Source organism: Pelecanus crispus, chromosome 4 (genome assembly GCF_030463565.1).
Source record: "Pelecanus crispus isolate bPelCri1 chromosome 4, bPelCri1.pri, whole genome shotgun sequence".
NCBI classification, from domain to species: Eukaryota; Metazoa; Chordata; class Aves; order Pelecaniformes; family Pelecanidae; genus Pelecanus; species Pelecanus crispus.
This window is the reverse complement of record NC_134646.1, coordinates 2,973,915-2,991,731: the sequence shown is the minus strand read 5'-3', so window position 1 is coordinate 2,991,731 and position 17,817 is coordinate 2,973,915. Positions and strand designations below refer to the sequence as shown.

Here is a 17,817-nt window from a genome sequence, read left to right as displayed (position 1 = left end):
TAGGTTGGAAAAGACCTTTAAGATCATCCAGTCCAACCATTAACCTAACATTACCAAGTCCGCCACTAAACCAATTAAGGGGAGAATCATCATTTCATGTTTCCTGGTTTGGTGGCTGGATTATTTTTTAATGGAAGTAAAAACTAGGAATCATCAATATTGGTAAGAGAGACGCTCCACTTCAATGCAAGAGTTTTCATTTTCAAGATTTTCCACCAAATCTAAGTGGTATGCCTAGCTTACCTTCTTGGTAATCAGAGGAACAAAGTTAAACAGACAGATAACCAAAGGTGACTCCCACAGCCTTTTTTTCTTCCCCATACACTGGCAGAGGGGACGGGGAGCCTCCATCCAGCCACTAGAAAATCAGGGTTTTCTAGCCAGGTCTGCAGAGCCTAGTGCACCTCCAAGATGACTAACCTACACAGGCCCACAGCCCTACAGCTCCTAGCTACTCACTGCTCCCGTTATGTACACGCTCTTCATCTCCAGACAATAACACATGAAATCCACGTAAGGCACCAGTCAGCATTTTTGGGAGAAAAAAGAAGAAAAAAAACCCAAAACAAGACCTCATCAGGAAGCATAGCACAGGAGTCTTCCTGAGAGTCACCTGTATGGAGAAGAGATCTGCTGCTGCTTGTTGTGAAGCCGTCCCCGCTCCCCCAAACCCATCCACTTATCCCAAGTGATTATTCACAAGCCCATCAAGAAGAACCTCTATGACAGAAAACAGACAAGAAAGTGACACTTAAGCTTTGTAGCTTCACTCAGGTTTCATGCCAAAACATTTTAAGCTTAATTCTTTCCAGGACAGTGCAAACAAACCACAAACCGACTGGATTCTCTGAGGGGCACCGTATCAGTTATGCATAGATGTATCAGCATTATTTGAAAGATAAGGTGCACGATTGCTCTTCCCACAGAATACACCCAGTTTTTCCTTACAAAAACCTCACTTATTACAGTCTCTCACAACAAACAACCTGCATTCAAAGGCTCAAAACAGCAGAGCACTAACCCTCTGTATACCCCTCCAGTATCTATGTATGCAGATTACATGAAACCCAAGCGAGCTATCACTATCATGCAGACATTACTCCCACCAACTCAAAAGGAACACCAAGTCTGACTTCGCAGAAAAATGGAATGGTAAATAAAAATTAGTTTCCTTCATTAGCAAGATACACAGCAGCTTTCCACAATTAACTGCATTAGTTGCTCTATGGGGGACCGAATCACGACAAAGATAAGCACTGAACATTCTGCAATTTCAGAGTAAAAAGCCCAGCTTTACAGACACAACACGTGCTGGCCTTTCGGCTGCAACTGCGGAAACTGGATGGCAATACTTCAGAAATCACAGAAATATTTTTATTAAAGTAAGAACTATTAAGTGCAAAGCAAAAAAAAAAAATACACTAACTAGGGAGCTTTCAGCTACCAACAAAAGGAATTTAAAACGTCTTCGGTTTTGACAGAGTCCTGTTTGTGATAATGTTTCTTGTTACACAGAATTTACAAGTGAAATTTACGACTTTGATTTATTTTTTCTTTTCAAAAAGTACGAAATTACACCATTTGCTTTCCAAGCTTCATCATCAGATCTACAAGGAAAGTCGTCAGGTACTAACAGAGTCTTGGACATGTTTTTCTTCATCATCTGCATTTTTTTCTTCTTCTACTTCCTCCACCCGAGGTAGAAGTCCATCAAGGTTCAACAGCAAACCTTCACTGGTTGAAGATCTAATAACCAACTTCTGCACAAGAGGACCTAGAAAACAAAGAGCACCACCAATTTGGTCACTCCACCACTATTCACGTCTCCAGGCGGATTTGTCTTAGTACTAATCATACTGCATCCCGCACATGACCAGAATCAGAACTATAGATGTAGACACATCCCTTCGGTACAGAGTTGAACATCCACCCTGGCAGATTGGGTTCAAAATGCAGTTCACACTCAGGTGCCATAAAAGGTACTCACTTGATCAAGCCTGATACCGCAAAAATCAGTAGCAATGCTACTAAGACCAGAAGAGCTTACCCTCACTTAACTAGGTTGGTGTAGTTCGCATATGAACTCAAAGACAAAAAACCCACTGCTTTCTGCTTCTATGTACTTACATTTCAAGTCAAGCAACCCCTTATACTTGTTATTTGGGCTGAAATGCTTCTGAAGGCATGCGTACTTGGCTTTTCGTGGTCTGTTCCCTGTACAGTAGTTACTGTTAACAGCATCACTGGAAGCTATGGAAGATGATTCTTTTTGCAGACTTAAAGCCAGTATTAATATAAAAAGTTTTTTTCTTAGCTTAAACAAGGCTATTCTTCCATAAAATTAGGTTCATAAATCACTATTTCCACTCCAGCTGAGCAGATGACATCTGTTTAGATTTACTTCATTATGACAAAGAGCAGACAGCGTATTAGTTGTTCACATTCTTTGCTCAGAACAGCGAGCAGAACCCACAGGAACAACACACAGAATTCACACCTTTACTCCTTGGTAACCTGATCATTTTGCTAAGGAATTGAAAAGAAGAGATGAACAGCTTTTCCCCTGGAGCAGCACAAGTTTTAAAAATGTCTTGGTAATAGCAAAAGCGGTGGCATACCTTCAAACAGGGCAGCTAACCAGACTAGATGTTAACTGAAGCACAGGTTTTAAGTAAGGCAACTACAGGTGGATTCCGGGTTCAGATTCTTTGCATTTTTTTTTTGCATTACCCGGCTGACGTGAGCCTGTTGTGGCTCACGTCAGCCGGGTAAAACCAATGCACACGGATGCTCAAGGCGTCCACGTCTCATAAGGATCTCCTTGCATGGCTTTCATCTGTTTAAGCGTCAAGCCTGCAAACTTAAGTTTTGTCCAACATCTCACTCCTTTCCTCACACGGACACTTACATAGTGCTGTGCTGCAATTAGAGTTCACATCAATAAGAGCAGACGCTATTCATGCCCTTAGAGGCTGTTCAAGTTCTTAGCTCTCGATTTACCGAGTTGCCCAACAGCTCGTTCCCTCCTGTCCCAAGGCAGACAAAGCAGCAAGGTCACGTAATGACAACCCGGTAAAGAACAGTCATTTCTTCATTTTGTTGGCTGTAGCTTCAACTACCACATTAGAAGAACAGCTACTTACCATAACTCGATGGCTTGAATGTGGAGATATCATGGATAACTGTTTTTAGATTGGCAACTATCTGCTCAGTAGGCATATCCAGCTGAAAAAGGATAATGCAAAGTTAGCCATGGTGATACTTAAAGCCTGGAATAATATACCTGAAAGCACCGGACACATATTTATTCTACTTTATTTGGATAGATTTTGTTTCTCTGTGTCCCCTGTTAAGAAGTTACAAATCTCATTAAGAGCCTTACCCAAATGGCTCATAGAAAAAACTATTTTATACGCAGTTATACATTCATCACGTTTCGCCATATTTCTACTCATGACATTAAATTCCCATGGCTCTGTAACAACACATAGCCTTAAAAAGCTCAAAAGTCTTAAAAAACAACTGATGTACTAGTTTTTTTTCCCCACAAAAATCATATTAAAGTATTTGAGGAAAGAAGCTTCAAGAAATAGCTGTCCAAGACCACTAAACAGATCAACTCAGAAAAACCAAGTATCTAAAATTCAAGGCATTAAGAACTTTAAGAGAACCAAATGAGTCATTTCAAAATTACCAAGTTTCTTCCCCTTTTCTTTCCGATTTTAACACATTACATGGCATTTCTACTTTTTACATAAAGCACGTGAAAGCATTGAGCTCTAAACATACACCAGTTCAGCATCTACCCTTTTTACACACCCCGGTTCCCGTCCATGGCATTTTTGACCTTCCAGCCAAAACTGTGGACTGACGGCTCCTTGTTCTGCCCAATGCCCTCATCTAACGGAGCGCTTAAGCACACCTCACTTCAGACACCTTCGTGATCCTCACTGTACCAAACACAGGTACTTGGAGGTAAACCAACACTGTTGCCAAAGAATTAATTCTTCCGTCTTCCCTCATATACCAATCACCTTAACCCATGACTGCTATTCGTCTCACCTGGACTCTCTTCAAGAACGTGCAACTCATGATCAAGAGACACGCCAACCTGAACACCTTCAGGTCAAAGCCAGGACTGACCTCTCTCTCGGCTCCAGGAGAGCTTAACGTGCTTTTCTCAGACTTAATGTTCGGCTGCTATAACGCTCTGCTATGCTTTATTTAATTTGCTATCTGGTCTCACCCGTATCATTCACATATCTTTATTCAGATAAAAGAATCAAGTTCTTCTTCTAGAGGTTTCAGCTATGGAATTAAGAAAAAAATAGCACTCGTTCTCACAGAATTAACTCCCTTTCAGGGAAGCGTACAGGCATCACTGGGGTCTCCTCTGCCTCTCCGCCACCTCCCAATGTAGCATGAACAGATTTTATTAATATCTCACTTAGCTGTAAACGTATGCATTACTTCGCAAGAGAAATACTGTTATACTTGACTACTCTCCTCCCAGATCTGGTCTATTAATCTCTCTTTACGCTCTTCTGGCAGACTTACAATCCAAACGCAGTTCCTCTGTTACACAGGCCAGAAGACATTTGTCTGTATCATTGTTATGCTGACTGCAACATGCTTAATCATTCATAAATTAACAGATGTAAAAATCTGTTTGTTAAGGCTGAGCATTTCACTTCACTGGTAGACTCACCATGCTGTACCGAATTCCAAATACAGGAATACTCAGAACCGTTTAAAAAAAACCATTTCATTAGTAATAACCAATTACAAGCTATACTTCAAAGGAAGGTTTGAATAGCGTTTGCTTCCAAACCTTACACTAAATTCAGGTCTCAAGCAAGCCTTCAGTGAGCTACTTGGCATTCATCATCCGTAACAAAGTCTAGAAGCATTCGCAAGAGACAGAATTTGCAAGTTGCTCTAAACAAGTTACAACTTCTTATAAAGATTTAAAAGTACAACATGTTATGAGACAAGACCCATCTCAACATATGAAGACATGAGTTAATATTCTGTATTTGTTAAGACGGGAAAATAGCAGAGAGCGACTTGCATTCTGTCAGACAACGTGACACATCCCAAGAGATAACATACCATAAATTTACTCGAGATGTCGACAGCTCCATAATGAAGATGGGTAACGCTCGGAGGGTTCCAGCTATTTCAAAATAGCTTCCACATCCATATAAACATTCCAGCTTCCAAACAAGTATTCCACAATAAATTCTCATGTGTACACAGTCACTGTGTATCAGCACTTACATATTTAGTTTAATTCAAACCTTCGCCAAACTGACAGGAGTACTCTGGACCAGATCTTCAAGGCTGTGCAAGCTATTCTGTTCAGGCTGACTGCAGTGAGGGCTAAATATGATTTAAGTCCTGAGCCTTCCTGAAGACTAACCGTGTCCGCAGAGGGAGCAACTACAAATCAATGTCTAGTCCACTTTGCATAAATACAACCTAACCACAAAGTACCTTAGAAAATGACAGTATGTACTACTATCAGAACACAGAAATTAATTATTACCTATCTTACTGTTTAAAGTTTAGGACCCTTCTCTCTACAGCAGCACAAGGTGCCGTGAAAAGGTTCAGGGAAGTTATTTGTTTGTGGGGTTTTTTTTAAGATAAGAAACATATGTTATCTTTGTCTTTAAAAGGGCCTCCCACTAACTCTGCTGCCTAGTGGGAAATTGCCTATTAATATGCAGCATTGCACAAGTTGCACCAAAACAGAGCGTGTTTAAAACTCGATTCATGAATTCTCAATGAGGCAGAGGATCTTTAGAATACTTCCAGAGGATCTTTAGAATACTGCAACTGAACACACAGAAGAGCCACTCAGCTATTTGCTGGCTAAAGATGTCACTTTGCACCACACTCCAGAAATTTAGGACAGGTGTACAGCTTGAGCCTCTATCTCACTCACACGATCTGTTCTTCCAGCAAGCAGTATTAAGAACGTATGCTATAACATATACTCCCAAAATAATGCCTAGTACAGCAAGGCAGGTCAGTCCACGCTCTACTCCCTGAACCAGTTTTCTACTCTTCCCTCCTACCCCTTTCTGGCGTTGCCAGAACCAATATATATACTAGCACTGATCCACCCATGTTTCTTCCAGCCTTTTCTTTAACTGAGGGCTTCCACATCAAGTCATGAGGACTTCAAACTCCTATAATAAAGGCTGCAATCATTAGCAAATTAAGAGTTTTAACATCTTCACTCAGAACTCGGGTACCAGCTTTTCTGAAGAGCTCGAGGACAAGGCAGTCATTAAAAACTATCCATTCCCAAAACAGAACTAGAGTTTTTATGGCTTTATCTCATAGCATTTAATAGACCTAGGCTGCCTGCTGACCATTCAACCAGAAAGCAAAATCAGTTCCAAGAGCACCTTAATTGGGCTTACAATTGCGGTATCGGGGTGGGGCAGGCAGAAATCTACTCCAAGTCCCCTACTACAGCTGTTGAGAGACAAACCGAGAAGAGAAAACCCAGAGCGGCCCAGAATTTCAGGTTTGGCTCCCTCAACAGCAAGATCTAGAATTCCAACTATCCACAACAACAACATTGCAGTCAAACGCAAAACAAGAAATAAGCTCATGAAAGTAGACATGAGTTCATAGCTCTGTTTTCCAAGCAGGTACCTTTTGTCTCCTCAAGCTGTCTGTTAAGAGATTTACCCTTTTTGCAATGGCAAGACATTCCTGGAGCACAATCAGCTGTCAAGCAATTAACAAATGGCAATTTGGCCAGCATCCCATAACAATATGCGACCTCCACATCATTATAATATAACCACATTTTCTCTTCATTTTTAACCCAAAACACTTGACTCCACCGAACTCCAAGAACTTGCCTTCAAATGCCTCCACACGAAATGTTAACTACACCTATTTTAAAAATCAGGTTTAGAGCTACTCCTAACAAGTCTTATTTTGCTTTGCAGCAGCAGAACGCAACAACTCCACTTGGCCAGTATTCTGGGACATCAAGCATCTTTCATTACACCGTGAAGGCAGAAACTCACATCTCTGCTTTCAGGAACAAGAAGAAAGCCTCTGAACCAACAGGTAAGTGTTGCCAAACACAGCAGAAAACCATTTCTGCACCACTGACAGAGACATGTGGAGGACTGACAGTACCAGTAAGAGAAGAGCGCTGATGCATTTTGTGTTGCATTGCTTTCACAGGTTTCTGGTCAGCTATGAATCTCCCCGAGAAGGTCAGGATAAAGGAAAAAACAGTTCTGCGTAGGATCCTATAGTAACACCGACCACGCAGATAGCATTTTTGCATCCTGGCACTCAAGGTAGACGCATTTCTGAGGTAGTGGCCCCATGCAATCTGCAGGAAAGAAAAAAAGAACCTAGGCATAGAAATACCCTTACTGAGGCTGTTATAAAGGGTTTCCTACTCCTAGTTTAACTTGCTACAAGTTTTTCTACATCTTTGGTCCCATTTTGTTCCAAACTCAAGCCTTTTGCCAGCACGAGACTACTAGGAAGACATTATTCAGCTACAGTCCAGCACACACCCTCAGGACCTACGCAACACCTTCAACACCAAGGTATATAATTTAAAGCTGAATCTCTATCTAGTCCTGGATCTGTCAGTCAGAATCATTTAGAAATAGCATGGCAGACAGGCCAGCCTTTCCATGTGATACCTCATATAGAGAACAGCTCAAACAGGTAACATGAGACAATTGTTCCAACCTATGCTTTCTGCATTATTCCCTTCATCCCCCAATAAATGTATTTCAACGCTGAAGCATTCAAAATGGCAAAAGTTAACAGTTCTTCCTCAACTGTGGAACTTCCCCCCCGATCTTTAAGGGGTTCAAAGCTAAGGATCCATTAAGTCGGGGAGGGGGGGGTTTTCCCCTTTTTCAAGGGACACAGACACTTCAGGCCTTCAATCCTATTAACAGCCAAGGAAGGTAGATGCTACTTCTAGCACTAACTGGCATTTCTATTTCCTGCCTTAACTCTAATTTTCATGTACCTTCTGCGTACCAAGTCTGAGAGATCTCTAGTTCAGTACACATCTCCATACTTCCAACCCTGTGAATAAAACAATGCTCCTGTAAACATGTCACTTCCCAGAAAACACGTCCTTCCGAACAAACCTTAAAGTCTCACCTCCTGAAACTATCCTACTTCTTTCCACAGAGGAACCATTTTGCAGGCACCTCTCTGCACAGGTAGGAAGATACACTAGAAATTCCTTCCTGGTGTCGCATTTGGACTCCGATTTTTCTAAAAGAAAACTCCAACTTGGGAAAAAGAAAGTTTCGTAGTGATCAACAGCACCCTGTCTGGACTCAAGACTTATGACAAAACCCTCAAAAAAAGACTTTAAGCTACCCTCTGCCGATGGGATATCTCTTTCAGAATCAAGCTGAGTGCCCTCATTTGTCTCCCTTCGGTGTCTTAAAAGAAGATTTTTACATTCGCAGTTTCACAGCTCCAGATCTACTAATTAAAATTAACTGCTGTCAACTTCCGCGCTTCTCAAAGACATCTCAATTACTACAACAAGAGAACACCACTGAGGCTGCAGAGTGACGTGGGAGCGCAGCATTACATCAAGCCACTGTCCATAATTGAAGTAACAGGCAACATGAGACAGCAGCGCTAGAAGGAAAACGTATCTTTGAGAAACGCCAGCTTGGCAGGCTCCCAGAAACATCTACGCTACTCTTTGGAATACAGCAATAGATCTTCATGCTTCTGTGTAATTCATAAATTATTATTTTCCTCACTGACAAGACTGCAATTTAAAAAGCTCTTGATTTCATGGTGAGCAGATATGTACAGCCACTCAAGGCTCTCACAGCCTCCCAGAGCCTTGCCTGCACTCGATTTCATTCCAGCACTGCTGTGCCAACAGTAGGAAAACTAGGTCAGGGAAAAGATAGTAGCTCGAGACGTTTTACACAAGCCATAACCACCGAGTCATCCCTCTGCGCACAACTCAATACACAAGTGTGACAGAGCACGTCGCACTGTGTGTGCGGTGTCAGTCACCTCTGCCACGTAGCTGACATTAACTTAGCACAAAGGAACTCTGTCTGTCAGTGAACCCTCATCATACTCTTTCTGATCCAAGCGTAAGAGTTCATTCACGAGAAGTTATCATTTCCTTGTCCGGAGTGACATCTCTGGCTGCACTACATCTTCTGAAATGCCATGGAACTGCAGGGCTAAGCTGCCTAGACACAGAACCTAAGGTTCTCTCTAACACCAACATCTTACATCAGTAGCAGGACGCAATTTTTACTGCAGAAACTCTAGCCACAGCTGCAGGACACCACACAAAGCAGAACCAGCTGCAATTGCACTGAATACTGTCAAGACTGATACCAGAGTTCTTCATTCACCTTTATTAAAAACCTCCTTTTTCTTCTTTACTATACAAGAAGAAACTCTACAATAAGTTTAATTTGCAGGTATTTTTCAGACCGATCTACAGTACAGAATGATTAAGGTTTAAGCAGCCCAAAGCAGAGAGTAAAGAATACAGTCACAATACTTGAAAGCAAGAGCTGTCTATGGATTTGAGGCATTTCACACATTCCACTGAACTTACCAACAGCTAAAGATACTTCCTGCCTGTATCACAGTGCAACATATAACACACTTGAGCAGAATAGTCCCAAGAACCTTAGTTTTGAGTATCATACAGACAAGCAAGCCCTTGACATTCACATGCACAACTCAGAGCACCTAGCCAAAATTGATAAACTTGCTTATCTCTAACACCACCAAAGCTTCAGGCTTAGATACCTTGTACACTTCCTTTCTGTAACAGCATCAGTTAAAGGAAAACAAAAAATCAGGCAGGATTACAAATAGACACAACAGCATAAAAACAAAAAACAAGCAAGGAAAATAAATTTAAAAAGCCACATTAAGGAAAACATATTAAGACCCTAAAAAAAAAAAAGAGAGAAAATACATTCTTATATAACCCAACTTCTTATATGACAGCAAAGCACAAATTAATTTTCTGTTTCAGGTGTAATGCAAACAGTTCTTGCTTTTTGCTCCACTCCAGGACTAAAGTTATCAAAATTAAATGAGTCTTTAATTATTATGTTAAAGCAAACACTTTTTGATCCACCTCTGCATACTGACCATGGACTTACAACCCACAGTTTATTTGCTTAAAAAAAAAAAAATCAAATAAGCTTTATTTTACTCACAGAAGAGTGCTGGGGAAGGCAAGAGGAAGGGGAAGCCTACGTTAAGATGTCAGCTCGGAAGGAGATTACTAGGAATAGTACCTTTCTCATCCTATTTTGTTCATTATTACAACTCCTTGCCAATCTAGCAGCAAATACAGATCCCATTCTTGACATCCTTAACTCAGCATTGGGTATGCCTTGCTCTCAGTTTTAGGAGAACCATCTTCCATGACCACACATTAACAGCATACAGGGCTCACATCAGCTGAAGATGTCACACAATAAAGAGTAAGAGTTCCATTTACCTCACAGGTCAGTTAAAGAACATGGTTAAAAATGTTGGCAACACACGTATTAGAAACATGTTTTTCTCCCTCTTTTAATACTAACTTCAGTTCTGGTCAGCAGAGAAAACTTAAGAACTCTATAGAAAAACTTACTCTTGCTATTCTTGTCTTGATTACACGCTCATCTTCTACCATGTAGTCAAGACCTTCTCGGAAGAGTTGCAGCATTTTGGGAATATCATGGCCCAGGGAATCTATTTAAAAAAAAAAGGCAAAAAAGTTGTCAGAGTAATGCTTATTAGCATGGCTAAGTGTGATATTTGTAACGAGATAATTCAATCTTTCAATTAAGGCAGTTAAACTCCCATCAAAAAAGCAGTTTCATGGACAACAGTGTCCTCACACATACTATGAATCATTTCTATCTTCCCTCCTTCCTCACTAATCAGCAGATGAAGAGAAAATACAGTAGGAAACATAACAAAGGCTTCACTTCAAATAAAGAACCTGTTTATGCATATACAAAACAAAGCCTTATTACCTAATGCAATTAAAGCAGCTTGAAAGACCGAAACCTGAGTTAGGTTTAGAACAAGCCCCAAGTCTTCCTTGGAAACGAAGTCTACAACTACAGCAAGTAATAGCAAGGTTCCACATAGCGTGTAACATGCTGGCCCAATCCAGCCCTTCCCACAGGTCAAGACAGCTGTTTCTTATCTCAGCTGCAAGGGCTCGTTTGACAGATTTACACCATCACTCAGTTGCTTCAAATACAAGCATTACTCCTCCCACACATCTTTTGATGGCTCCAAGAGAAATCAGCCCTGGATAAGCTACAAACCAAGTAAGTTCATAATGGCATAATATGGCTTTCATTTGTTCCAAAAAGTATTTGCAGTATTCTCTGTTGCAATGTTTTGGAGAGGTTAATAGGTTTGTCTCAAATGTTTAGTAGCCTAAAAACACTGCATGCCGCTTGTAAAACATTAAGACAGCTGGGGCAGGGAAATAAGAGATATGGTTCAAGACTCAGTGCTTCACACAGCTGGCACAGGCTCTATGTTTGAATAACAACTTTTTTTTTGCCTCCCATACTTGAAACAGACCCCTTGACACATAGCTAAAATGAAGTAAGTCAGCAAGAGAGAACCAAAAGTATTGAGAGACTGATGTGAAAACCTGACCTGAAGAGGAAATGTCTTGAGCATTATGAAGAAAGAGAGACCACACAGATAAGGGAGCAGGCTGTACTAAGGAAAAGCATAAATACCTCCATTGTTCAGTAGTAATGAACAGGTAGAAGGAGCAGTAGCAGTCACAAAGCTGGGATCCAAACAATTGCACAACAGGTAGACAACGCAACTGTCTCGGTGAATATGTTTTTTTTTTCCCCCAGTTGTTTCTGTTTTCCCAGGTAACTTCACAATACTATTATGGTTCATCAGGACTAACAAGCATAGGGGCCACTAGTAGGCAAACTCACCTTGATTCTAAACCCACATTTGCCTATTGTAGGAGAAAAGCACAGTGCTAGGTTCCTAAAACTACTCTTATCTAAGACAAAAAAGTGGTTCAGTCACATACAGTCTAACATGCAATTTAATTATACATGCTCAACAAAAAAAAGTTTCAGTGTCACTTCTAGAGTTCAATCTTGTTCACTACTTGAGATTTGTTAGAAAGAATTGCATCTTACTTCTCTTTGTGCTTGGATATTTTCGTTTTAGTTTGTTCCTTAATGGTATTAGCTTAGGCATTATTGCAGGAACAGCTACATAGAAGTCCACTTGGATTTCATCTTCCAAGATCTACAATAAAAAAATTAAATCTATTTAGGAATACAATAAATGACCTCAGTACGCAAGCTGACCTACAAGCATGTCCGAGGACAGAAACCCATCTCTCACTCTTTATGCAGGCTGTGAACTTCAAGCTAGAGTTTACTTGACATAAGGTTTCTTGCTCCCTCTGCCTCAGCCACTGTTTAAGTTAGGATATTGATATAAGTCTTAAAAAAAAAAATAAATACCCATTTGATTAATTCAAGTCCTCCCACAACAGCAGCTCCATTCTCTCGAGCTATTTCAGCTTCTTGCTCATTCTGTTGAGAGAAAAAAAAGTGTTTAGTAACATCTGTACTACCAATTAGTCTATATCAACAGCACTGCATAGGTGATTTATCTCGGACAACTGGGTATAAAACCAGACTATCTACAGGTTAAGAAGGAAAGAATGCTTTACGGCAATCCAAGGCCAAAAATATCTAATACTGGTGATTCAATATAAAAGCAGCAACTCCACTTCACTCCAGGTCCCAATAAGAAGCAGTCAAGTCTTTAGCCGACTTCTACTGGAGAAGGAGAAAAGCCCAGCCCATTTGCTGAGCAGCTCTGTCAAAAGCCCCTTCTCTCCCCACCTCCATCCCCTGGAAACGGCAACAAACCATTCACTAGATGAAGCCAACATCTTACTCTAAGCTTAAAGAAAAGCCCAGAACACGCTACTAAAGCCCACTGTAAAGTAAGGCAATTCAACTTCTGAAGGTGCTATTAAAGTTTGGCTCCGAAGAGCATTTAGAAGTTAACCTCCTCTGACTGCTGCAAGGTTTCGCTTTCAGTAGTCTGAAATATGGAAAGGTAAAAGGCATCAGTTCCGTAAAATCTTTGGCTCAAGCTTTTGATACAAGCAGATACTCGTGACTCAAAGCCAGCATCAACTTTTCCTCTCAAGAAGAAACTAAATAGCTCCACACCTACATCCAAAAGCACTAGCAAGCGTTTCAGTCGCTCAACCTTTTTCCACATATACGCCTGCACAAGGCACAGGATCTCTTATCCCACGTGAATTTGAGCGAAGAGAGAAGGTTCTGAGATACAGCACCAAAGAACCCAGCATGCTCAGGTCTTTTGTCAGCCCTGCATTCTGCAGGATTCTCACCTTGTAGCTCAGGTAGAGAATTTGACAAAAATTAAGCCCAAAGGGTAGGCAACTAAGTCTGTGATAGTTCTCCAGGATAATCTCATACAGATATATGTAGGTCTGTTCTGTTAGAATGGTTAACTGGCAAAGGACAGCAGCAGAGGCTGAAACTAGGCTCTTACAGATGCCACAACTGCTCTACACACCATTTCACATTAGTGAACTCCTGGGAGATCAAAAAAAAAAAGGGGGGGTTGGGACAGAGGGCTGTTCAGCTGTTTAGGGTTTTTCAGGAGACTTACTTTCCCCTCCTTCCCCAAAGGTATCCTGTTACAGCAGAAATTACTGTGAATAACACCCACTTCTGTTCTGCACTGCCTGCTAAGGCTTAAGACAGCAGGGTTGGCCATGGTTGCTAAACTAAACCACCTGCCTGTATTACAACAAGGTGACAAAGGTTTTACTCTATAAATGATCTTTAATCATCTATTCCTTAGTCACATCTGTGCAGATGTTTACTCCCCAAGTGCACTGCTAGAATTATCTACATATAGGTAAAACCTATCAAGATGAAGGAAATACTGTAAGATGCTTGTTAATACATTAAGACACTGCTGCAGACGAATCCTAGACAGACTTAAGAGTTCTGTAAGGCATTCATAGAGTCTTCTCAATAAAAGGTATAGTACTTGCATGGGAACTAGTTGTGTTTTAAGCGCATGCTAGATACATAAAATGTATAAAGCAAGTAATTCAGGCTTACCCACCTCTGTGAAAACCAAGACCTTATTCACTTCATCTGTAAAGCGATATGGAAGAAGAACAGTGCTTGCAAATGGATCCACTTTTTTCTAATAAGGAAAGAAAGAAAAACATTAAAACAAAGAAATCATGACTTAAGGGCAAGTTCCCCAGTCATGTGGAGTTGGTCCCCTAAATAGCCATCTTACCCACAATTTCCTCACACAGAGGTCATAACAGAAAGCATAATGCGTAAGTTTTAATTACTTTTTAATGTCCGGTGTATACTCAAATCTAAACTTAGGAGACATGAATTAATTATCCTGCAGTTTGCCCAAGAGAAAGGGGCTGGGATCAGCAGCTCCAGTGTAGGGTTGCTACCAGGCTCAGGTGCAGTCAGTAACAAACACTGAGGTGCTGGAGTTGCAGCTTATCTAAATGATGTTTCTGATGCAACAGCCAGTGCAAACCATCAGCAAGGAATGTGTCTCTCACCAAGCCTTAAGAATATCACACAGCCTCTGACAGCAGGAGCAACAGCTCTGCTTTTCCTTAAGCATGAACTCATTTTCTAGTTCTAAGGGACCCCAGGTATACCAAAAGGATATTTAATTACACATGCAAAGAAACCAACCCTAAAGTGGCCTAACTGTTTTCTACTTATGGAAGAACCAGAAGAAATTTTAGGGAAAGACTAAACTGGGCTAGACACCTTTAAATCAAAAAGGTCATAGGCAAATAAGCAATAGCATACTTTCACAGAACATTGTTAAAAAAAAAAAAATATCAAAAGAAGGTGAAGGACAGAGGCAGGAAGAAGCTTGTCTTTACACTTCTCCCAGTAACAACCATTCCAGAACAAAACACACACATGATTTTTCTAACACATCTTTAAGTGGAAAGCCTGAACAGATGTAAAACTTCAGTTTGATCACTTCTGTCCAGACATGAATTTTAGTCCCATAACAGCCTGTTTTCAAAGTCCTCCATGATGCTATCTTCACCTCAGGAGTATGAGGGATGTTTAATAACTGTACATGTACAAAGGCACAAAGCCACCTGCAAAAGCACAGATTATTCTGACAATAAGAGAAGCTGCAAGAGGCAGCCGACAAGGCCAACAGCAGCATCTGCTCTGCACTTAAATACAGCCTTCCCATGTTAAAAAGAAAAAAAAGTACCAAAATTTGTATACGCTTCCAACCTACCTTCTTCTGTAGAGCCATATCTAGGAATACGTTAATATAGACATACTGTTTGGGGTGAGTGAAGTCCAGTTCCTGAAATTTCTTTAGCATACCCACAGCCTCTTCCACATCGTAGGATGGCCGCTCATAATACCACGTCAAGTACACATCATCCACGGGCTTGCTCATCAGCGGCCGCCTCCTAGTTACTGGTTTCTTTTTTGTCTCTTCCTGCTTGTTCTTTTGTGAACCTTTTCTTGCAGTTCTAAGACAAACAAAAAATATTGTTAGATCATCAACTGAAAAGTTTGGCACATGTTCCAAAGGACAAAAGCAGATACTGTCACGCAACATTTATTAAGTAGCAATTAGTTATCAAGGAAGGTTCTACACAAAGATGAACAGTATGCCTAAATTCATCCCAGTTACTTGTCCCAGATGGCCAAGACAAAATTAAAACGTTCACACATCAAAAGTTCTGAAGGCAGTTAAGCTCCTTAAACAACATAGCCACCTTTGTACAGCATAGAACCAAGTTAACAACTTCCTACTGTATCAAAACAAAACCGGTTTAAGATAACACACCAACTTTTACAGGTCTTGCCTCCACATGGGCTGGTAGCAGGCACCATGCCCGAGCTGCTTCTAAATCGAGCAAATCCCACGCACCTTCCTGGTAATCAGAAGGAGCCCCATCTCCAGGGTTTTTCTTATTATTATTGTGGATCATGGTAGTCCCACCTTGCAAAAAAGGTTTCTCCTCCCTTTCCTGTATTATTTTGCATGCAGTTAAACACTAGCCCCAATCCTTATTCTCCTACCTATTTTCAAAGGCTCTCAAATCAAGGAAATAAAAAGTATTCAAGTACTAACTAAATACTCCATTCCTCTGTTAACTACGGTGAAAGAGCCTGCAGCACTTCAGAACACTTGGTGTACTTCACTGAGGTCATTTTTACTTCTCCCACTTATGCTGTAATACTAGACTTAAGGAGACAACAAATTAAACAATAAAGAGCAACCTGAAGCAAGAAGAGGAACTGTTTGCGACTAATTCCGTAAGTTTACCAGCTTTCATGCTGACAGTACTCCTTAAGCTGTAACCCAGCCACACAATCCAAAAGCACACTGCAAAAATATCGATTAAATCTTTCCCCGTAATTGTACCACTGATGATTACAAGGGTAACACAAGTCCAGCTTAGCTGTTGTCTCTGCGGGCTCTGTCTCTAGGAGCTAGCAGCTTGCGGGATGCCACCACGGCCAGCTCGGCTGTTAGAGCAACGCTGCAGACACCGAAAACAACACACGCTCCCCCGCTACCCCCCCCCACCAGGACACCCGACGGCCCAGAGAGCCGCTTCGGATAGAAGGAGACGCACTCACTTCGCTGCCGCAGCGTAGAGCCGGCCGGGCGGCGCGGCGCTCACCGAGGCGGGGGCGGCGGCGAGGCGCTGGTCGAGCCCGGGGAAAATCCACCCACGACGCGGGGCCAGAACTGCGAGGGAAAAAACAAACATCGCCTCAGACAGGCGCCCCGGCCTCCCTCACCTCCCCGCGGGCGAGGGGCCTCGCCACCCCCGCAGGCCCCACCGCCGCTCAGGGTCGCCGCTTAGCCCTGTGAGCAAGGGAAAAGCCGCCGGCGGGAGACAAAGAAGAGCCGGTAGCCAACGCCGGGGTTTCCCGGCGGTGAGAGAGACGGCGAAACCCCCTCACCTCTCCACAGGCAGCGGCCAGCGGGCGCCGCCATCTTGCAGAGCCGCCGCGGTGCAGCGCCAAAAGCGGCCCCCGCGGCGGCGAAGAAATGTTCCGGCGGTGACCGGAAGCGCCACCCGGTGTTCCCCGCATCGCCGTCCCCCCGCCCACCGCTGCCGGGGCCCGCCGTTCCGGGGCTGCGCCGGTCCCCCTTGCCCGGCTTGGGTCCGCTGCCCGCTGAGGCGGGCATTGCCGGGGCCTGATTACAACCCTCCAGCTCGGTTCTTAACCGGCCTGAAAGGCGGCGTCGGTACAAAACCGCGGCTGTGCCCGCAGCCCCGTGAATAAAACTGAGACACAGCCCGCCCGGGATGGCGTTCAGCGGGCTGGGCCTGCATGGGAGAGCGCCGACATGGCGGCTGGCGTCTCTCGAGGGCGGCCAGAGCCGCTTCCCTCGGAAAGCGGCGTGTTTCTGCCTGAAAGAAACATCTGCGTGGGCGAAACTTGGCCGCTTCACTCTTAAGGTCTTTTGCTGCGAGTCCCAAGTAATTGAAGAAAGTGATTTTTCTGCCTGCCGTCACTCTTCCCTTGCAAATGATTTTGGAAAAGCTCCACCTGGTCCACAAACCTCGGGGAGCAGCGTCCATCCATCGGGACTTTGTTTAACGGGGTCCTAAACTGTTCAGATATCTGCCATAAACTATAATCCCGTCTCTCGCTATAAGCACGCTTGTGAAAGGCGACCCGTTTATTCCACGCTGACGTGCTTCTA

At 42.5% G+C, this 17,817-nt stretch overlaps 1 protein-coding gene across 1 annotated transcript; it reads right to left on the bottom strand.

The window, feature by feature from the left end:
- Positions 1-1,472: 1,472 nt before the first annotated feature.
- Positions 1,473-17,100, bottom strand: MRPL1 (mitochondrial ribosomal protein L1). The gene is made up of 9 exons (XM_075709159.1): positions 17,067-17,100; positions 16,737-16,848; positions 15,373-15,616; positions 14,191-14,274; positions 12,534-12,605; positions 12,201-12,312; positions 10,658-10,758; positions 3,144-3,225; positions 1,473-1,774 (listed from the first exon to the last, which is right to left on the bottom strand). Exons 1-9 carry the CDS (start codon positions 17,098-17,100, stop codon positions 1,623-1,625), a joined length of 993 nt encoding a protein of 330 aa, XP_075565274.1. The 3' UTR covers positions 1,473-1,622.
- Positions 17,101-17,817: the final 717 nt, after the last annotated feature.

Excerpts from the sequence above, each read along its gene's own strand:
- MRPL1 (XM_075709159.1), bottom strand. The coding sequence starts at position 17,100 with ATGGCGGCGCCCGCTGGCCGCTGCCTGTGGAGAG. Across the intron at positions 15,617-16,736 it reads CTCTACGCTGCGGCAGCGAA|AACTGCAAGAAAAGGTTCAC; the intron begins GTGAGTGCGTCT and ends TGTTTGTCTTAG. Across the intron at positions 12,606-14,190 it reads AGGTCTTGGTTTTCACAGAG|AATGAGCAAGAAGCTGAAAT; the intron begins GTGGGTAAGCCT and ends TTCTCTCAACAG.